The following is a 22,408-nucleotide window of genomic DNA, read 5'->3' on the forward strand; positions in this document are numbered from 1 at the left end:
GATCTCTGTGCACAGCTTTTGGATCCATTTCGACAAGTTGACATGCTGGGTTAAAGGGTGTGCACGACCTCTAGGCTGTACACATTTCATCAGAGTTGCCGTCCAGACAAACTCCCAAGTGTGTGCTGAAATTCCCTGGAGTCACTGTTAATAGTATGTTTTCAGGGTGCAAGAGCAGACTACCTTCTCTTATATTCTGCTTCAAAAAGTATTATGTGGCTTTCTCAAACAACTAAATACAGTAGCTCCCCCCTTATCCACGGGGCTTATGTTCCAAGACCCCCAATGGATGCCTAAAACCGCAGATAGTACCAAACCCTATACAGTCACGTGCTGCGTAATGATGTTTCAGTCAACAATGGACCACATATACTATGGTGGTCCAATAAAATTAGTACCGTACAGCCTAGGTGTGTAGTGGGCGATACCATCTAGGTTTTGTTAAGTACACTGGATGATGTTCTCACAACCACAACATTGCCTAATGACGCATTTCTCAGAACGTATCCCCATCAGTAAGCGACGCATGACTGTACGTACTGTTTTTTCCTATACATACATACCTGTGATAAACTTTAATATGTAAATTAGGCACAGTTAAGAGATTAACAACTAATAATAAAATAGAACAATTATAGCAAAATACTGTAATACAAGTTACTGTAGATCATAGGAACCTCAGCATGATTTTTCTTAAGTTCAGAACGTTCAGTTCTTCACTTAAAGGAAGCACTTTACGGCTTCTCTTTGGCATATCCAAATTGCCAATATCACTACTTTTGTGCTTTGGGGCCATTATTAAGTGAAATAAGACTTGAACACAAGCACTATGATACTGCGACAGTCAATCTGATAACCAAGAAGCCTACTAAGTGACTAGTGGGCGGGTAGTGTATACAGGGTGGATATGCTGAACAAAGGGATGATTCACATTCTGGACAGCATGGAACAGGATGGCTTGAGATTTCATCACGCTACTCAGAAGGGTATGCAATTTAAAACTTATGAATTATTTCTGGAATTTTCCATTTATTTTTTTCAGACTGTGGTTGACTGCAGGTAATTAAAACTACAGAAAATGAAACTGGATAAGGGGGCCTACTCTATAGTTTTTAAAAATACATTATACTTCCATTCTGGTTATGCTGCTATATACGTTTTTTTATTCCAGAGAGAATTTATCCAGTTCTGTAAAACTTTGTACAGTATGTTCCATGAAGATCCAGAAGAAAACGATTTGTATCAAGCCATCGCCACAGTAACCACTCTGCTGCTGCAGATCGGGGAGGTGGGGCAGAGCAGCAGCAGCTCAGGAAGCTGCTCCCAGGAGGGTGGGGAGGAGCTGCAGGCCTCAGCTCCCTCTCCTGAACAGGACTCCGTTTTTGCTGACACCAACACTGGGAAGATGCCCCAGGACTCCCAAGCGTTTCCTCAAGAGGCAAAAGGGGACTGGACTGTCTCCCTTGAACATATTTTAGCATCACTTCTGACTGAACAGTCATTAGTAAACTTTTTTGAAAAGCCACTGGACATTAAATCCAAACTTGAAAATGCAAAGATCAATCAGTATAGTCTCAAAACTTCTGAAATGAACCACCAATCACAGCCTGAACTCAAGCTGAATAGCCTGTAGCAAGATAGCAGTTTGCTGTGGAGATGAGTCGGCCGTAGCAAAGCATGGAGCAGTTTTGTGAGCTGTCAGCCCATAAAGCCAGACTTGTCTCACTGAGTGTACCTCACGAGCTGGGTATCTGGGTAAGCGACCTGACGACAGCCACAACTGTGGCCAGGGGAACAGATGCAACCCTCAAGCATTCCTATTTATTCAAGAGAATTATCAGCTGGACGTTTACGTCAGTGCTACAGGGTATCCATACATCAGTTCCTTTGATGCTGTGACTTGCAATTTCACTTCTATGATTTGCTGAAATGGCCACTTCTGCTGTGATGCTAGTATGATTTTGTTCTCAGAACAGACGAGTCAAATGTGTCATACCGACTCAGAGACAAGAAAAGCCCGAGCTCTCATTTTTCACTTGGATAATGGGAGAGGGTCAAGAATCAAGTTCAGTTTCAAGATCTAAGAGCCACTGTCTGTGCAATTGTATTTAGCTTTTTTTGCACTAATTTTGTTTCAATGCTGGTAATTGAAACCATTTTAATATATTTGGTTGTATTCACTTTGTGACCTTCCAAAAATGTTGTGTACAAACCATGCTTTCAATGTTGGCCTCCAAGTTTTTTAATAAGAAATTTTTGTATTGACTTGGTCCTTGTTCATACCTGATACTTATTTCAGTGTCTGAAGTCTGGACTGTGCCAGTGAATGGATAAGCTGGAGATGTCTCCACCCCTCACCCCAATATGTGTTCAGTCAATAGTGCAATACACTGTAGGTGGTCCTGAACCTCACTGTGGCTGTGCACTATCATCACCAGTAGGGACCTCTTTATGGCAGCATTTAACATATGCCAGTAGCTTAAACACTGATGAAATATAGTCCCCACACCACCTTGCTTTCAGACTGAATTTAACATACTTTTGTCGTAACCTTAAACTTTGCCTCTGAACTTTAGCTCCATGTAGGTCTGGACCAAAACCACCTCCTGGAGCCATTGCAAATAAACGAACTAAATTACGAACTGTCCATTTAAGTTAAGCATAATCTGGTTACCCTATCAAAAATCAATTATTTTAGGAGACTATTTTTTTTTTTTATTTAAAAATTTTTTAATTTTTATTTTTCCCCCAAAGCCCCAGTACATAGTTGTATGTCATAGCTGCACATCCTTCTAATTGCTGTATGTGGGACGCAGCCTCAGCATGGCCGGAGAAGCGGTGCGTGGGTGCGCGCCCAGGATCCGAACCCGGGCCGCCGGCAGTGGAGCAGGCACACTTAACTGCCAAACCACGGGGCCGGCCCTTAGGAGACTATTCTATACCTTTTAACAAGTATACTCAATACAGACATAGGCAGGAGCTTAAAGATGTACTTGCCACACAGTTCCTTAAACCTAACATGCTATTCTTGATTGCATCATTTTAGAGTTTGTTAACATGTGAAAAGTGACCCAATGGCAAGTGAATTCTACATGCTGGTTTCTGGACGGAACACGCATGTAAAACCATCAACATTAGACCTCCAATGTCCCAACTACCTAAATAGTAGTTCTCAAGCCAGGTTCACTTCAAAATCATCTTAAAAACTGCTTAGGTCCTGTCCAAATATTCAGAAACACCAGGGGCTGGGGATAAGGGAGCACAGGTATAAATATTTAGGAAAAGGTCTCCAAATGATCCTATAATTGGTAACTGCTTTAGGATATACAAGCGTGCAACTAGAAAAAAACAGCACAAAACACTTAGGCAGTTTTATAACTTTATTTGACAATCAGCAGTTAGTTCTCATCCACGTTGACTGTCTGTAGATCTGTAAAAGAAGTGACAGCCAGTCAACCTCCATACCCACACATTTCATACTTGAACACTCCAAAAACCTTTTCTTGAAGGGTTTGGGCAAGCAGTAGTATTCCATATGACCTTTTACAACCTAGATATGGACGTTTTGTGTCCTTTTACATTTTTCCACACCATGATAATTAAAAAAAGGTTTACTGATCACATCTGTTCCTCATATCCCTACTGGAAGGATGCCAAGCATATAGGTGCACAAGAAGTATTTGGTGAGCAGATACATTCAGGCTATAAAAGGGCTAAGGTGGTTTTTCTAATCTAAACAGTTTTGTGGCACGGAGGAAAACTTACTTTTGAAAGTGGTGACAGGTACATATGTAACCAATGTATAGAGCTTGTTTGGTGAATCTTCATCCTCATTACGTTTTCTGGACAACCGCACACGGATACGGTATGGGACATTCCTGATGAAAATATAAACGTGCTGCTCAAGTCAATGCCTCCTATCAAGAAAACGGCCACCTGCTGTCCTCACACATCCTGTCCCCACTTCTCTAACATGCTTCTAATGCTCTGTCCTTTGCTCTAATCAGACCAACCAGCTAACACTAGACGTGTTTCAGTTCCCTGGAAAATAAATACCTACAGGTGGACATTAAACGCTGTTGTCTCAGGATGCATACCTGTCTTAGAAAGCAGCCACCACCAACATTCAACCTATGCAGAAATGTGGGCCCCAATGTGCTAGGTCTTTTTCCCTCTATCACCAACATACAAATCTTGGTTATGGGGTTTTTCTTTTAAATTTAAATCTGGAGAAACATTAAAAACTGTGCAGGCTATATTGAACATATAAGGCTATTAAATGTTCAGTTTACCTACCTACGCACACAATCCTCTCCTCCAACTTCTCGGCAGCTTTACAACTGACTGCATGTCCTTTTACTGATCTTAGGACATGAGGCATCCTGAAACTTGGGACTTCTCTTGGCTCATGTGACACCACTCCTTCCTTACCATCTCAAGGGAGTTCATCGGCAGCTCCTTTATTACACGTCTCCTCTACCAGAACCCTAACTGCTGGCTCACTCCGAGGCTGCATCTCAGGTCCCTCTTTGTTGTCCCATCTAACCCCAATGCTGAAATACCACCCAGATGTAGGCAGCCTCTCCCCTCCTGCTCCAGTCTCATACAATCACCCAGTCCATGCCGGCACCACCCCACCTAGTTGGTCCCATTTCCACTCTGGCACCTTACATCGTCTTCCACAGCAAAAACTACCCTCCTGCTCATAAACTGTAAACAAGATTTCTCAGCCTTGGCACTACTGACATTTGGGCTGGATAATTCTTCGTTATGGTGGGCTGCCTTGTGCACTGTGGGATGTTGAGCAGAATCTTTGGCCTGTAGCAGCCCCCAATAATGACAATCTAAAATGGGTAAAACTGCTTACGGCTGGGGCCGGCATAGCGGTTAAGTGCGTGCGCTCCACTGCTGGCAGCCTGGGTTCGGATCCGGGCGCGCACTGATGCACCGCTTGTCAGGCCATGCTGTGGCGGTGTCCCATATAAAGTAGAGGAAGATGGGCACAGATGTTAGCCCAGGGCCAGTCTTCCTCAGCAAAAAAAGAGGAGGACTGGCAAGGATGTTAGCTCAGGGCTGATCTTCCTCAAAAAAAAAAAAAAAAAAAAAAAAAAAAAGCAGCTCATGGCTGAAAACCACCACTGCAGAGCTGTTTCCCATTATGTCTAGAGAGCAGGCCCAACTTGGCTATGACCTGTACGATTCCACATCATCTCCCCTGCCTACCTGTCCATCCTCACTCACTTTCTTCAAGTCACGTGCTCTACTCCATCTCCATCAACCCGTTCCAGATCACACCAAGTATGTTCTCTCTGTGCAGTGCTCTTACCCGACCCTCGCACTGCTGGCTCCGTCACCATGTGGGTCTCAGTTCAAACACCACTGTCAAAGGGCTTCCCTGCAGATGCTACCCCACCTTTTGAGTCACTGCCACATTATCTTTTTTGTACTTCCATATGCATTAGCTAGATTACTGAACTTTTACAGACTGTGCAGAGTGAGTTGGTTAAGCTGGTGTAACTGTAAAAGTTCATCTTATAACATGGGTAACTTTAGCACCTTATTCCTTTGGCCCAGACAGCTTTGTTGAGCCTGGTGTCAATTCGCACATCTGGAGTTCCCATCTCCTTCATGGCAAACTTCCGGATCTCTTTGAGTGCCCGAGGGGCACGCTTCTTGAAGCCCCTGAGATTCAAATATAAGTAAATAAAGGAGAACAAAATTAAATGAAATACACAACATAGCATGTTCTATTTCCACAAAACAAATCTAAACTAAACCTTGAACCAGGCAGGAACAATCCTTTTTCTCACCAGTTTGCAATGCCCAGTATAATACTCGGGACACAGAAGACGTATAATCCATTTTCAATGATGTAGGATAAGGGCTCTGTATACAATCTTTAAGAGATGCTAATATACATGCTGGTCAACCCTTTCCTGACAAAACAAACAAAAACACCTCCAGGCTCTAACAATACCGCTGGCCAAGGAGAATATAATCAAAGAATGGTGTCAGAATACACTTGAACATAAAATATACAACACTCAAGTAAATACTCTAAGTGTCTTCAAGTCAAAATATAATTTGATTATTTGTCACATCTTAAGACATCTTAATCATACCAAGCATGTACCTGATTCAGGGTAGCTGTTTGCTTTATTTTTACTTTTTTTTCTAGGTGACTTAAGTCACTAGGGTGACTTAATTCTTGGTATGATGGCATGTTTTGGGAGATCATTCAATGCTACTAATTTAAAGGTTCATTAACTTCGTCTATGCTTAAAGAACATGGGCCTTAAATGTACAGATTTCCTCTCAAGAAGTATGAGAACAGCTCATTCTATGGAGCTCTCATTATAGTCAGGCACTGTCATTAACTCACGCCTCTTCCAACTCTAAGTTAGGTACTTTTAACCGGTTGTTCAGATGAGGGTACATAAATTCATTTGAATTTCATGCTTTCAGTTAATAAGAAAACATGAAAAAGCAAAACTTTACTACAGCTGAAATGGTCAAGCATTTGGATATGTGAAGGCCAGCCAGTCCAAGTGGCGCAGAGACCAGAGGCTAAAAGGTGTCCCGGCACCCCAAGACTGTGACTTTCAGAGAAGAGGCCATGGCTGTTATGCACCTCTGTAACCCCAATGCACAGTGCCCAGCACATGGTAGGTGCTCCACACTTTTGTTAGATTAAGTAAACTCTGAAATCCAAGTAAAACACGGAGAATACTAGGGTGACTTAATTCTGCCCTAAACCCTTAAGTGATCTCACCTGACCTACAAGTCTCACCTGACTCCCCACCCACCCCCACCTCACTCTGCCTCTTCTCTTACCATGTCTCCCCTGCTCCCTTTGCTCTGCCCTCACCAGCCTCCTTGCTATTTCTAGAACCCATCAAGCAAGCTCATTTCATTCACTGAAATACTTAACCATCTAGAAATAAAAGGTGCTAAAAATAACAGCAGTACACATAATAGACAAAATCCCCTATTCTTCACGTAGCTTATGTAGGTGACACACCGAGTACATCAGATGGTATTAAGTACTATACGAAAAAAATGAACCAGGGAAAAGATAGAGCATTAGGGAAGGGGACTGTAGTTTTAAATAAGATGGCCAAAGAGATCCTGGAGTCAAGGTCTGAAGATGACAAGGGCAGCCATTTAGTTATCTCTGAGGAAAGCATTAAGGCAGAGGAAAAAAAAGTAAAAATAAAGCAAACAGCTACCCTGAATCAGGTACATGCTTGGTATGATTAAGAAAATAAGCGGCCAGCTCATGTGGGATCACAGCAAGAACTCTGGCTTCTCATCTGAGAAAGATGGGAAGCCAATGAAGGGTTTGAGAACAGACCAGGTGTTTGGGGGTGGGGGAGGGAACCAGGAGCAGAGAGCTGCTAACTGTAACCATTCAACCGAGAGAGAATTTTGGTGGGACCAGTGCAACTGGTCAGACTGTGGAAGGCAGAGCCAAGAGGACAGGCTGAATTGCCAGTGACTGAAATCGGGAAGGCCACGAGAGAAACAGGAAGGTTGGGGCTGGAGATGGATGCCAGGAGTTTGGTTTGGGGCTATGCAAAGTCTGAAATGCCTATTTAAACACCCAAGTAGAGACGTTCACAGCAGTTGGATATTTGTGGTCCTAAGACTAGTTGCTATTACCAAGCACAGACAGAAGAGGGACCGAGTCCTGGGACTCAACCTTAAGAGGATGGGTTGTGAGAAGGAATCAGCAAAGCAGATTAAGAAGGAACAGCTAGAGAAGAAGAAAAACACAAGACTGTAGAATCTTTGGAAGTAAAAGCATTTTCACGGAATGAACTCTCAATTGTTGCATAAGGACTGAGAAGTAACCAAAGGATTCAGTACCATGTAGGTCTTCACCAGGGGCTTTTGTAGCAAAGCACAAAATGCCTGAAAAACTCGTCCACCTGGAAGGGCTCACACCTGCACTTTTCAAATGTCCCATTATCTGTGTGGCCTGTAAAACAGCACCCCTTTCAACCACTGACTTACTTCCCACCTGGCACTTCTCACTATTCTATGTCTAAATACTTGTTGTCTAATTTCCCCTAAGTAAACCAGTGAAGCAGGATCTTTGGTTCCTTGCCATTATTTGCAGAGCCCAAGGACAATGCCTAAGACACAGTTCAGCGCTTGATGTGCTCCCAAAATGAATGTATGCATGCTCCAAATAAATGGGTGGGAAGGGAATGTGGTCACTCACAAGCAGCATCGGTGCACAAAGGCGGCACTGGATTTTTGACCCAGAAAGCCATCTCAGACCCCAAATAAAACAACGCACACGATGCTCCTTAGCTTACACATGGTCAACACCCGGCAGGGAACGCAGTGCCGCAACGCCAGGCCCAACGTGGATGCTGCAGCACATTTAAATCCCTGGCAAAATTAGTTCTCGCGAGATAGGATGGCACAGCCAAGGGCAAGAAATTCTGTGCTGTTCCACGGACCGGTGCCACAGAACAGTACGCTGTGTAACATTCTGCTTTCAAAAGCACTCCAAGTAACAGTATTCCAGGGATTAGATCTCCATCATCAGCAATAAGCGCCATGTGCAAAAAAAGGGGAACACTTACGAAGGTCAAGAACTAAATCCTACATTCCAGAGACAGGAAAACAAGCACAACATTCAGAATCACTCCTAGGTTCTTGCACATCAGACATCCCCAACACTCCGCGTCCTCACCACGAACACTGCCCCGCGGCTCGGCTGACACACTCCTCTCGTCTCCCCCCAGCAGTCTCCCTTGTTATTACAACTCGCCCAACATCACCTAGTACGTATCTGCGTCCGTCAGAGAACTGCAGTAATCCTATTTCAGAGAGTTCACCTTCTGGGCCCGACGCAGCTTTTCTAGATCACTGGCTAACTTGACCAGAGTTGAGAGACATTAACAGCACGTTTGCTCTCCGTCGATACAAACCTTGCTCCCTGCAGGCCACCCAGGTTTAACCGAATTACAAAGCGCCGAGTGGAATGAGTTTATCATCACCAAGTTGCCCCAAACCGGCTCTCCCAAAAACTTGCATCATTCAGCCTCACGCTCATCAACCTCCGAGCATCACACTTTAAACCCTACAGACCTTAAACAGGGCCCCCGGGACAGACGTGAGCTTCCAAGAAGAAAGGCGGGATTTCTCGGCCGCCGGGCCCTTAGACGACTAGGCCGAGCGTCGAGAGCCCCACCCGGCGCGGCACCGGCCCCCCGGGGTACTCACACTCCGTGGATGCGCTTGTGGATGTTGATGGTGTACTCTCTGGTCACCACCTCGTTGATGGCAGAGCGGCCCTTCTTCTTCTCGCCACCCTTCTTCGCGGGAGCCATCTAAACGCAGGCGACGAGGCGGCTCAGAGCAGAGGGACAAGCACAGGCCAGGTCCTCTCCCCCGCGCCTGGCCTCACACGGCGCCCTCGGGGCGCTTCCGCGGGCCCGGCCAGGCCCCTGCAGCCCCAGCTTCTGGGCGAAGCCCAGCCGGCCACCCCGCGGCCCAGACGCCCCCGCCCCGGAAACCCCTGCGGCCCGGGCTCCCCTAAGCCTGGCCGCTGTCCTTCCCAGGCTTTAGGAACCCTTAAACACAGCGCGGATTCCCGTCTCCCTGGAACGCGGAGCCCCGGGCCTGCTCAGGAAACATCCCGCCGTCCCGCTCAGCAAAACCCCGGCCGAGGATGGGGCCAGATGCCCGAAGCCGAGACCACCCGCCCATACTCACTCTGCCGGGCCCAGGTTGAAAAGGAAGAGCGCAGGGTATTGTGGGAGAGGGAAAGCAGGGTCGCAAGTACAACTTCCGGGTCGCCTGGCGGCGGATGAAGGGCGTGGCTAGGGAAGGGGAGACGCGAGGCTGTGACGTAAGCGGCGCGCGCCGAGCGGGCCGTCGGCTGCGGCCGCGCGGCTCGGGAGGTTGCTGGAGTGTTGCGTTCTCTGCTCTTCGCTTCACGCAGCTGAGTTCCCTCCTCCTGTGCGCGAGTGAGGCGCGCTCTAGTCTAAGTCTTCAGAGGAAAGCAAAACCCGGGCCCACAGTTGCGTGAGAGCAGAGCCAGGAAGAGGAGACGTTCTTTTGTTTTCCCCATTCAGTGGTTCGAGCCACGTTTGCTGAGCCTGTGTCCGGCGCTGCGCCTGGCGGGCGGCCCCGGAGATGACTGAGACACGGCTGCCGCCCCGGAGCTGCTCACGTCGAGCGGGGCAGACCCTGGAGTAGGAGTCTTGACCGTCCTGGACGGTGGGGCCCCTGGAGCGTCGCGTGTGGCCCGGTGCATGGGTGTCAGGGTTGCAGAAAGCGGGGAGGCTTGTGCTGGTTCTGGAAGGATGGGCAGGAGCTAGCGAGGCAGAGAGGTGGTACAGCGTGCAGCACGGGACAGGTCTGAAGCAGCACGGGACAGGTCTGAAGCAGTACGGCTTTCCAGACTCGGGGCTGAGAGATGAGAGAGTCTGCGGGGCCTTTCTCAAGAGGTTGAGTATTACAGGTGGCGAGTCATTGGAAGGCTTTCAGGAGGGGGGCAGGCAGTGCCATGATCAGATTTGTTTTAGGGTTAATTTGGTTACACTATGGAGAATAGATGGGGAGTGGGGGGCAAGATGGTAGCAAGGAGACCAGTAGAAGGAAACTATCTACACAATATAGACAAATGAGGAGGGTCTGAACTAAGGCACTTGCAGTGGGATTGGAAAGGAGCAGACTGATTTTATAGATATGAAGAGGTAAAATCAAGAGGACTTAGAGGGAGAAGACCAGTGTAGACTCACTACATTTAAGAGGTATGGGGGGTAGAGGCTGTGGGAAATGAGTAGTGTCATTAGAGCAGTAGGGACAGACTTATTTGAAAAGATACGTCAAAAGAAGGGCAGAGTGATCAACAGGTTCTAAATGCTACAAAATTCAAGTAGGGCAAAAAGTGAGATGTACCCACTGCATTCTTTAAACGGGGGATTATCAGTGATTTTTAGCAAGTTTTACTACTTGCTAAGCAAGTGAGAGCCGGAAGGAGGCAGATGACTATAGGGTAAGGGAGTACGGGAATGGACTGCTTTCCACCTATTCTGTCCTGTCCCCTGGGGATGGAGGAACACATACTGAGGGAGGGGAAGAAAAGGCAGGGGAGCTGGGGAAGCATTAGACAGTCAGTTGGGACAAGTGGCTTAGATAAGATGTGAGAGATGACAGGGAGCTCCGAGGAAGTGCCGGGAAGGGATCATTGTAGAGCTTTCCAGAGCCCTAGGAAGTGATTGTCACTAGTTTTGGGATTCTAACACAGTCGTTTGCATCCATAAATCCATGCCTTCCTTATTCTTGATGAACTCCCTTATTTCACAGGAGCACACCATTTAGTGGCTTCTTAAGACAGGATGAGAGCTAAAGTTTTTGAGCCCTCATATATCTGAAGGTATTTATTTAGCCCTCAAGTTTATTAATATTTTGACTTGTATGGAATCCTAGGTTGAAAATAATCTCTCCCCAGTGTTTTGAAGGTATTCTCCATTGTCTTCTGTCTTTCAGTGTGGTTGTTGAGAAGTCATGTGTCATCCTTTGTGACCTGTTTTATTTTCTCTCTGAAACATTTTAGAATCTTCTCTTTATCTCTAAAGTTTCCAAATTTCGTGATGATGGTACCTTGAATTTGAGGGAAATTTCCTGGAGCTAATGATGTTGATTTTCCAAGTTGAAAGGGCCCTCTTAGTGCCTGGCACTTTAATGAGTGTGGAAATACTCAGACCAAGGCAAGTAACCCCTAACTTACTAAGGTTTAAGCAATGGACATATGTCACCATCTCCCATGACAAGAAGACTGGAGGCAGGTGGTTTCAGGCCTGGAGCGGGGACTCTGATCTCATCAGAAGCCCAGGCCTTTTCATCCTTTATCAGGATGGATGCTGCACCTCCAGATTTCCCCACTTGACTCAAAGGAAGGAGGTGGAGATGGAGAGGCAAGCTCTCCTCCATGTCTCTTTTATCAAAAAACAAGGTCCTTTCTAGAAACGCCCAGTAGCCTTCTACCAGTCATTGGCTAGAACTGAGACTTCCTTATAATCACGGCTGGGAAATATCTGCCAAAGGCAAATAGGATTGTCATGATTCCCGTAGCCTAATGACGGTTTATTTTGGCCTGGGCTAGACACCTGCTCCACGCAAAATTGGAGTTCTGTTAACAAGGAAGAAGGGAAGTTGCCCAATCTGTTTGAACCAATGACCTTTGCTCTCATCTCTTTTCCTCCCCTCCTCCTCCTACCTATTCTCTTCCTTGGGCTCAGGCCCTTGAAACCTGCCTCAGGCCTTCCATACCTTAATGGCCCTTTGAGATCACTTCTCTTATCCTGACTCCCTGTGCCCCTCCCTGCAGATGTGATCCTGCCCTTTCTAACTGGCTCCCAGCACCTAGAGGGGAACTAAGCACCTAGAGGTGCCTCCTGGGCACCGTAAGAGGCCATAAAGTGTCACCTTAATAAATCAGCAGTCTGGTGCCAGCTGACTTCAGCTTCCGTATAGCTGATGGGATGGGAATGCATCCTACTTCTTGTTGAAGCCAATAGACCCCTCCAGTGGAAATCTACAAAACAGCCCTCTCAGATGTCAACTGTTGCTTTAAGTAAAAGTTGACATGTAATAATAATATATTAAATCATTGCATTATTTATAATTATATTAAAAATAATGTAATAAAAACTATTTCGTTGAAGGACTGAAAATCATGAGTGTGTCTGGGGCCCTCGCGTGTTTCAGTCCAGCCCTGTAGGTTCTCCCAGCTTCTCCTTCCCTGCCAAGGCTCAGGCGCCAGGCAACTCACTGCCAGCCTCCCAGAGACCAAAACCGCCAAGATGAACTTGGTGTGCTTTTACCTCTCCCGTGTTCGGTAGCTGTGCTCCTCACCCACATCTTTTTCCCTCTAGTGACTACCAGAGAATCCTTAGAATGAAACAAGATCTGAACGCTTCCCTGTGGGGCCAGCAGGGAAGAAGTAGAGAGACTGCATTCCAGTCCTTAGCAGTCTTGGGGGCGACAAAGCTGAGAGGCTGTGCGGGGTCCTCCTCAGCAGCTTTGTGCTGGGCTAAGCTCCAGGAAGGCCCAGTGGAAATTCCCAAGAAGAGCCACTGAAAGAGTTTTAAAAGGGAAGGGGCGTGGTGGTGAAGAAGGTGCTAAAGGAAGATGTGTCCAGTAGTAGGGTATGGGTGGACAGGAGCCTGGGGTTCAGTGAGGAGGCTATGATCCAGCTGAGAGGGGGGCCCTGGGTTAGGGGGCCAATAGTGGGGACAGAGAGGAGAGGACTAGCACAGGAAGTGTTTTGAAATTACAGTTGACAGTTTATAACTGACTTTATATGAAATGTCAATTTAGGAGAAAGTCTTAGTGGTTGAAGGAATCACATTAGAAAGGTAGAGTGAAATACTGCATAAAATATATCGAAGAAATCAATGTGATTTTGTGACCTTAAAAGAAATACACGTTTTCAGCTGTATCCCAACGAAATGGTCCAATAACAGCCACAGAAGCAGCACTCTTGCCCACACTAACTCATTCTCACTCCAGGCACCCAGATTTTAATCACTAATGCTTTTTTTTTTTTTTTTTTGTAACTAAAAGGAATTGGGTCTCCTTGGAGTTGATTCCATGCCTTAGGGCAGAAAAAAATCAGGATGGGCCTTGATCCTGTTTCCAGAAAGAAATCCAGAATCTGGTTTCTGATAGGCAATGCTAAAAAGATAAAAGAGCCAACGAAGGGAGCTCCCGCCTGCCAAGTTGTGCCAATCTGAGCAAAAAATATAACAATGGTTAATTTAAAACGCTGAGTTTATGAAAGGCCACGAGTTCATGACTTCATGCTAACAGGAAATATAGAAAAGGGTTGTAATTAAAAAAGGAGTCAACATAGTAGATATGCCTAATCTTTATTGTTTTTAATAAGTGGGAAAGTATTGGTAAATGTGGGTATCTTGTTTCTTTGTCAGGCTTGTGTCTGTTAGTAAAGTGTAGACGTGTGCTAGTTTGTATCTGGGGGAGTGAAGGAGTGACAGACACCTGTGAGGGAGCCAAACACTCCTGTGAGGGGCTGCACCGGGAAGGTAGGAGGGGGTCCAGCAGCAAATTCACTCTGGTGGCCACGTGCCATGACCATGAATGAGCTGATCAGGACCACGAGTGCTGTCCTAGCTGATAAGTCAGCCTAACGTCCCCAAAAGAAATGGTAGCTATCCCCTCCTTCTCTCTGGGAATAAAACCTTTAGCTGGCCCCTCTTGATTATAATGAGATGTTAGTAAGACATACATGAGTTTCCAAATAGGCCAGCAGACCAGACTTAACGTATCATAATGACTGTATGGTAAGTTAGATAACATCCAGCCGTGGAAAATGTAAGGAAATCTTCACCAAGCCTCAAAAGTAAAAATCAACTTGAAAGAGAGCAAAGAAAGCCACCTGATGTAAGACACGTAACTTTGACATAAGAGGGAGGAATCGCATGCCAGCAGGTCAGGTGTGAGTTGACTTAGACTGTATAACCAAGTCCCGGGTCCCATGCCAAACCCGCAAGTCGATAACCCAGGACCTTCAGCCTCGGCTCATCAGAAATTGTGTTCTTTTTTGGAGAGGGGGAGGGTATGGTAAGATCCTTAAACCTAGGCAGGTGTAAAATTTTTATTTAGTGAATTATTGCAACCCTAGAATGGTATAGAAAAACCAGGACACCGAGAAGGTGCAAGAATGAGTATGGATTAAAACACAAAACAGTTAAACTCGATAGTCACATCTTTGCAGCCAGTTTTGATGTCAAGATACTCAGTTTTGTTACCACTATATTTTGTGGGTCCTTTTTGCTTTTAAGATGTCTTAGAACTTTTAAGGGATCTTCTTCATCAGCCTTGAGATTTTAATTCTTACGCGTATTTATAGTTGTACTCTACTTTCTTCATAATTGGGGAAATTTATTTTTGTGAATTCCTAAGTATTGACTCATTTGTTGTTTAAGTAGTATGTGATTAATAAGGGAAATGTTGACCATTTAATGGTTAAAAGAATGCTAATTGAAAAATTTAGAAGATGAATAAAATGGACATTAAATGAATTACAGTTAGTGGTGACTACATATATTTCCATGCACAAAATCCCCTCTGACAGACGTGAATTGACCAATACAGAGGATAAAGATTTTCAGTTTGTGTAGATGGGTGGGTCATGGCTACAGTGAAAGAGATGGAGATGTTAGGAGGGGCAGATGGTTTTAAAGGAAACTGAGTCACCAACTGAGTTAAATTTAAGTGTGTATAAAGTGGTAACCCAACATTTGAGTATACATTTTAAGGCATGTATTAATTTAGTGAACGTGCTGAAGGGTTACCCCACTTCCCGCATAATTGGACATTGGCTGATTAGGCAAAAACCCTAAAGGAGATTTCTCTTTTTTTGTTTCTAATGAGCTTTTTTCCCCTAGAAAAATAAAGCTGTTTCACAGATATTATAAGGCTGTATACTTCAGCTGTTTAATCAGCCATGTTATGCTTAGAGAAGTTTGCTCTTATTTGTATTGCATGTATGTTATAGTATGAAGTTCATACGTGTCTGCCCAAAAAGCCACATATGGCATTTCTCTGGAGGATTCAAATTAGTTATTTCTCTAGGTTATTAATGGCTGACTTGAAAACCTTCAGGCTTCACATAAGTGAAGAGAGAAATTGAAGAAATTTTTACCAAACACCCAAATTTTACCAGATAATTTAGGCAAGAGGATAAAATGTCATGGCTTAGAATGATCTAATAGTTGACCAGTTCACCATGTTGCCTGGATAAACAAAAATTTTAAATTAATTTAGTGAACTTTAGTTGCTGTTAGAGACAGAAGGTACTACATTTTAATTGAGTTAGTTTAAAATATTCTAAAACTTGGTGTATTCCAGAGTTCACATTTCAGCCACTTCTCATGAGCCAAGATTTTATAGTTTTCCAAGTAGAAAGGTCATGTTTTTCCTGGAAATAGGACAGGGTTGCAAAACAGCCTTTTAATGAGCAAAATTAAATGAATCAAAAGCTTAGGGATTAAACTTCCCCTGATGTTATGTGGGTTTAAGGAAATATTACACAATAAGAGTTTTCTGAGTTTATCCAGATTTTGAACATGTGTAAGATTGAAGCAATGCTAAATTAAATTAGTAGCATGGCATACTCCACCCTCTTCTAATGGCTTCCAGCGAGAAAATTCTAGGACAATAAATATGCTGTTTCCATTAAAAATCTTGTTCTACTTAGAAGCAAGAATTCTGACAGCCAATTAAAATACAGATTCTTTTACGGAAAAATCAGATCTATAAACCTTCAGATTTACAAAACAGTTAAATTACAAAATAGTGAATCCAGTTTTACACAGATTTTTTGTTTTAAAAAGAGGGTTCACACGCCACTCGTCTGTCAGTAGCCATGCTGTAGCGGCAGCTCACACAGAACTAGAAGGACCTACAACTAGAATATACAACTATGTACTGTGGCTTTAGGGAGGAAACAAAAGAGAGGAAGATTGACAACAGATGTTAGCTCAGGGCGAATCTTTTCCAAGAAAGAAAAGAATTTCCTTCCTTCAAAAAAAAAAAAGTTCATTTCTGGTTCCCTTTGTTTAAAGAATAAATGTTCCTAGTGCATGCAAAATATTTTCTTACCTTTTTTTAGGAATACAGCAACTGTGTGAATAATAGAACTTTTTGATGTATTTATATGGCAGCCTCTCATGCCTCTATGATTAGGCTCAAAAGTGATCCTAATGATAGAACTGAGAAGAGCTGTCCCGTTCTACAGAGGAGCTGGTGAAAGCACAGAGCTATAGGGATGGAGCAAGGAAGGGAACTTAGTTTTCTTGGGCCAACGCTTTTGGAAAGGGCTGTGCTGAGCATTGCCATCTCAGTGATTCTCAATCACAGGGTGCCCGGGCACCCTCACATCCGCGTGATGAAGCCTCATGGGAAAGAGGGGAGGTCTGTAGTTGGCAGAAGCCTCCTAGAAGCTGCTTCTGTATCGCCTTCTATCAATGTGATGTGTGTGTGTCTCACACACAGACACACAAACCCTGTGCACATCACTGATAGCTAAGTGTTGGCAGTCAGAGCCCATGGAACTCCAGCCCAGGTGAGTTGAATTATGAGATCTGCATGCTTTGGTGGAGAATGTCCTGGTCATCTCCACAGATTACCTATGTCTGTAAGGCTGAGATGTTTCCAGGAACTTTTTCTGTTTTTGTTTGTTTTGCTGTCATTTCTACTATGAACCATTGTTTTTTCTGGCACAAACTTTAATATAAAGATCGGGATCCTTATAGGCCGAAACACATGTTGTGGCTCAAAACTCCTAGCGCCATTACCTGGCTTATTGATTGCTTGCCTCCACCTTTTCCATATCTTTGAATATCCTTAGAAATGTCTTGAAATTAAAAAAGTATATATGTTTTGTGATGAAAGGATGTGTGCATGCATATAGAACAAGGGACAGAAACTGCCTCCAGAGGAAATCGTACAAATATGTTAATTTATTACAAAATGTCCACGCACAGAAAAACACAAGAAAACTTTTATCCTTTTATATTTGGGAAAGGAACTGGTATCTCAGATACAAAATAATTTACACATAGTCCATACAATTTTATTTTATATAGAAATAGGTCATTATTACAACAGCTGTACAATTCACTACACTGCGTCTTATAATTACATAAAATCTTTTCCTTAGAAACATCTCAACGTAACAAAACATACAAAAAAAGCAAAGTGCATTTTGAAAAGGAAAATCCAATCCTCGGTCTCCTCGTGAAGGATATGTAGAAAGATGCAGCATTCTCACTCAAAGGGCCAGCGCATGGTGAGCTTTCTTTGAAGACCTGAGCTCCACAGGCCAGTCTGGCCTGTGCAACTCTGCCTTCACAGTCCTAGAGTTCTCAGCAGATTCCGGAACATCAGCTGCGTGATTGTGCTTTGCTTTGAGTCCGTCTTTGTAGTTGCAATCAACAAAGTAAACAGGAAACAGTCCAGTGTTATATTTAGGGGAAAAAATAATCACCAGCCGCGGTGGGGTGAAGAGCCTCATTCCATTCGGGTTGAGGCCAGAGGGTGCGGGTCTGCGGCCTGGTTAATAACGACCAGCGTGGCTATCTAATTGGTGGGCTGTTTTTGTTACTGTGGTCTCCAAATGAAGTCATGAGACCTTATTATTTTTAAAAACTGAAAGTGCCTAAGTTATCTCCTCTGTGCAGCTGTGCAAATTAAAACAAAAACAACCACTTAAAAATAATGAAAAATAATCTCTTTATTCTCTCTCTTCAACAGATCTCTGACCCAGTGCTTCTCAAACGCAAAGGAAAGAGGATCAGGAGAGTGAAGGCCAGCTAGCACGTGTGGACGGGCCACAGCCAGCTAGGGTGGCCCGTGTGCTCTCGGGAGGATGCAGCGAGATGCTCCAGCGGCTAAGGTAAACTGAGTAACAACGCTGTCGTGGGGTACTCAGTTCCCGTCCAAGTATGGCTGTAGAGTGTGCCCGAAAATTGCGGAGGCAAAGGAAGCACAGCCAGTCTTCCCGATCATTTCCCACGTGCCAGCCGCCGCGCTCTGGGGATAGCTACCACCCAGGAGTTCTGAAATGTATGCAGTGTGCACAAAAGCCAAAGGTTTAGTTTAAACTCCTCTCCCCAACTCCCGTGGCCAACTCTCCCCTCTTCCATTGGTTAAAGCTGACTATGACCCGACTGAGGTGCCAGGGCACTACCGGGGTGGCTGCTGGAGGCCTGAGGACTCAGACAGGCTGCTGACCCTTCGGGGAGGGCGCGGGGGCTGGGGCTGCGGGGTGTAGCCCAGGGTCCCTGGCTGTTGCGAGTAGGTGGAGAGAAGCAGCAAGTCCTGCTGCTCACTGTGCAAAGAAGTTGGCGTCTGTACCTGGAAAGAAAAGAAAAAGGCTCCAGAGGTGGTTCTGTGATTCATCACCTCCTCAGCTGACTTGCTGGGGCATGATGCACACATGGTCAGACTACAGGACTCTTCCTCCATGGCTGGAGGTCACGTGGTGAGGGCTCGGGCAGGTCCTTGTGTGGGGGTGGGAAGAGAAGAAAGGAACCTGAGGCTCTGCCAGATGGGTGTGAATTCTGCAGCCAATCTCTCTGCCAGCACCAGGGGTTCCTTCTGGCTCAGCGGGCCTGGGGCTAGGCTGGGGGGAGTGGTTTCCTGAACACGTGCCCACGACCTACCCGTAGCTTGTGTGTTTCTGGATGTTGGAAGCTGAGACCACATGCAGATAATCGACAGGGCGGAATCCCAACACACACAGTCTGCACACTTTCACTGTGGTCCCTGATGCTGGGACTACTTCCAAACATTCCAGCTGCCAGCATCTACTAGGAAACATGCTCGCTTGAAGCTCAGACACTTCAACTGGTTGAACCCTAACTTTGGAACCTTCAATCTTATCTCCGCTATTCCAGTCCATGACATCTCCCCCTCCAGGTAACCCAGTCCACCCGGTTTGCGAAGCTGCCCAGGAACGCCCACCCCTCCACTTCTGCTCAGGCTGTCTCTTTTGCTGGAATGCCGTCCCTTCACCTCCACTTGTTCACCCACACGTCAGGCATTTCTCAAACATCTGGCTCTGCAGTAGGTGTCCCCTTCCTCCCTCCTCCACGAAGGCCTCCCAGCCATAGCAGTCTCACTGGCACTAACCCAAAGCTGGGCCGCTCTCTCTGATGTCCCCTCCCCCCACACTGCGCTCTCTCTGATGGTCCCCCCCCCCCCTCACTGCACTACGAGGTCCCTGAGGGCAGCAAGAAGGCCTGGGAGCTCTCTGTATTCTTAGCCCTGCGTCTTGGGCAGAACAGGTGCCTGCAAACACATCAGCTGCCAGTGCTGGAGGAGTTTATGGGAGGCCTCGAACTCTCCCCGCCTCTCCCAGCCTGCTCAGTCCCTCACTTCCCCTCCTAAACCACTTCTGTGTTCAGCAAGCTGACGAGACATGCAGAGCCCACGTCTTGAGTTGACTCCCCCTACGCTTGGGGCCAGGGAGGTTTGAAAAGTGCACCACAGGTGGTTTAGCAGCTTTGGAATTAAGTGACACTCTAGACCTTCATGGAGGATGACTCTTCATCTTTATGCCGCTGTCCTCAAAATGTCTCTGTCACTGCATGCTCTCCTATGGCTCTGAAAGTGCCCAAGCAGGGCCGGCGGGGTGAAGGGAAAGCCACGCCTGCCCTGGGTGGGGTTGGAGGCCGAAGAGGAGGCCCCACGGCCCTGGCAGGGCCGGGGCAGGAAGGGGCACCCCGGGCATGTGTGGGAGGGAGGCCAGAGCCCAGTAGACACTTCTCCCCCCTCTGAATCCCCCTCCCTCCTTCTAGGGTATTTGGCCCTTGCTTGAAGTAAGTAGTGACCACGTATAAACATGCCCCACATTCTCCCGGAAAGCCCTGATTTCATGCAACGTTATTGTATTTATTAAGGAAGTTTGATGAATCTTTAAACAGGATTTAATTTTATATTTGTATAAGACTTTGTGTATAAACACACTAACAAGTCTGACAAACACTGTGATCAGTCTGATTTTTGTTCTAAAAATAAGGACACCATAATAAAAATTGCTTTTTAAACATGGACCTTGATAGCACGTAACCACATGAGGCATAATAGCTGATTGTAAATTTCTCATACTAGATAAACATAGACTTTATAAACTTTGAGCATTATAAGCTGTAAAGATTCCAATGCACATCTGCTGGGCTTATTTTGGTACTGAAGACTAGGACCCCCTTGAAAGCCAGGGAGGACGGGGCTGGCAGGCCTGGGCAGTGGAGCTCACCGTCTGCCTAGCCCCTCAGCGGCCCGGCGCCCACCTGCAGGAAGTGCTGCGGCTGCTGCTGCTGGCCCTGTGCGGGCTGCAGGGGCGATAGCTGGGAGCTGGGAAAGCTGGGGTGAAGCACTGCCTGTCCCATCAGCAGGATGGGGGTCGAGGCGCTGCTGCTGCTGGTGTGCACATCTGGACTTGGAAACACGGCCTGGCTCTGTGGATACCTGGTGGGTTCACACGGGAAGAAGAAACAGACCTTTAAGGCAGCAACCAAAGGAAAAATAGATAGATTGGACTTCATCAAAGTTACAAACTTTTGGGCATCAAAGGACACTAACCATAGAGTGAAAAGGCAACCCAGGGAAAATATTTGCAAATCATAGCTCTAATAAGAGATTGGTATCCAGAATTTAAAAAGAATTCCTATAACTCAACTACAACAACAAAAGCAAACAACCTGATTAAGAAATGGGCAAAGGGCTTGAGTAGACATTTCTCTGAAGAAAGGATACTCATGGCCAATAAACACGTGAAAAGAGGCTCAATGTCACTAGTCGTTAGGGAAGTGAAAATCAAAATCAAAATGAGATACCACTTCACACCCATTACAATGGCTATTAGGAAAAAACCCAGAAACTGACAAGTGTTCATGAGGATGTGGAGAAGCTGGAACTCTCGAGCACTGTTGCTGGGAATGTAAAATGCAGCTGCTGTGGAAAACAGCATAGTGATTCCTCAAAAAATTAAACATAGAATTACCATATGATCCAGCAATTCCACTTCTGGGTACACACCCAAACGAAGTGGAAGTAGGGACTCAGATATGTTTGTACGTCATGTTCATAGCAGCATTATTCACAACAGCCAACAACCCAAGTGTCCATTGATGGATGAATGGATAAACAAAATGTGGTATATACATACAATGGACTATTATTCAGCCTGAAAAAGGAAGGAGATTCTGACACCTGCTACAACACGGGTGAACATTGAGGCCATTATTCTGAGTGAAGTAGGCCAGTCACAAAAAGACAAACACTGTATGATTCCACTTAGATGAGGTATCTAGAGTAGTCAAATTCATAGAGACAGAAAGGAGAATGGTGGTTACCAGGGGCTTGGGGTAGAGGGAATGGAGAGTTAGTGTTTAATGGGTACAGAGCTTCAGTTTGGGAAGATGAAAAAGTTCTGGAGATGGAGGGTGGTAATGGTTGTACAACAGTGTGAATGTACTTAGTGCCACTGCACTGTACATTTAAAATGAGTTAAAATGATATACCTTGTTATATATATTCTACCACAATAAAAAAAAAAAAAAAAAGAGGCGTTGATGATAGTGGGCCATTACCAAGGGGCAGAGGATCGCCATTTAAGAAAGCTCTGGAGGGGTATAGTCTAGGAACAGATGTTTAAAGACACTGATAAGTCCATTTTCATATTTTTAGAAATGTTATTTCTCTATATGGGTCATTTGTAACAGGCATTAGGAGTTCCAAACTTCCCCTGAAGATGCCTCTGCGTGTGTGGGAGGCAGATTCTGACACGCCCTAGAAGACGGAGTGTGAGGTCATGTCTGGAGGAGATGGTCGGGGAAGATGGAGAAGATAT

The 22,408-nt window shown here is 45.5% G+C and overlaps 3 protein-coding genes across 6 annotated transcripts in view; 1 reads left to right on the forward strand and 2 right to left on the reverse strand.

Moving 5' to 3' along the window:
• Window positions 1-2,718, forward strand: part of TBC1D8 (TBC1 domain family member 8) — a 116,981-nt gene extending 114,263 nt beyond the window's left edge. For all 4 annotated transcript variants that reach the window (XM_058534453.1, XM_058534454.1, XM_058534455.1 and 1 more), the window contains one exon: window positions 1,172-2,718. In XM_058534453.1, the coding sequence (XP_058390436.1) occupies window positions 1,172-1,633 (462 nt within the window). In that variant the 3' untranslated portion in view covers window positions 1,634-2,718. The remainder of the gene's footprint in view (window positions 1-1,171) is intronic.
• A 648-nt stretch (window positions 2,719-3,366) lies between these two features.
• On the reverse strand, window positions 3,367-9,728 carry RPL31 (ribosomal protein L31). Its single transcript, XM_058534458.1, has 5 exons — window positions 9,720-9,728; window positions 9,241-9,347; window positions 5,557-5,682; window positions 3,766-3,878; window positions 3,367-3,430 (listed from the first exon to the last, which is right to left on the reverse strand). The coding sequence occupies exons 2-5, from the start codon at window positions 9,345-9,347 to the stop codon at window positions 3,399-3,401; spliced, it is 378 nt and encodes a 125-aa protein (XP_058390441.1). The 5' UTR covers window positions 9,720-9,728; the 3' UTR covers window positions 3,367-3,398.
• A 7,771-nt stretch (window positions 9,729-17,499) lies between these two features.
• NPAS2 (neuronal PAS domain protein 2) overlaps window positions 17,500-22,408 on the reverse strand; it is a 159,776-nt gene continuing 154,867 nt past the window's right edge. Inside the window, exons 20-21 of the mRNA XM_058534457.1 lie at window positions 20,847-21,024; window positions 17,500-18,909 (exon numbers count right to left, since the gene is read on the reverse strand). Of these exons, the coding sequence (XP_058390440.1) occupies window positions 18,739-18,909; window positions 20,847-21,024 (349 nt within the window). The 3' untranslated portion in view covers window positions 17,500-18,738. The remainder of the gene's footprint in view (window positions 18,910-20,846; window positions 21,025-22,408) is intronic.

The sequence above is a fragment of the Diceros bicornis genome, chromosome 40 (genome assembly GCF_020826845.1).
Source record: "Diceros bicornis minor isolate mBicDic1 chromosome 40, mDicBic1.mat.cur, whole genome shotgun sequence".
Classification (NCBI taxonomy): Eukaryota; Metazoa; Chordata; class Mammalia; order Perissodactyla; family Rhinocerotidae; genus Diceros; species Diceros bicornis.

Coding starts and splice junctions, on each gene's coding strand:
- RPL31 (XM_058534458.1), bottom strand. CDS start 9,347: ATGGCTCCCGCGAAGAAGGGTGGCGAGAAGAAGAAGGGCCGCTCTGCC. Junction 5,683..9,240: donor CACAAGCGCATCCACGGAGT/GTGAGTACCCCG, acceptor TTTGAATCTCAG/GGGCTTCAAGAAGCGTGCCC. Junction 3,879..5,556: donor GTCTGGGCCAAAGGAATAAG/GTGCTAAAGTTA, acceptor TATTTTCATCAG/GAATGTCCCATACCGTATCC.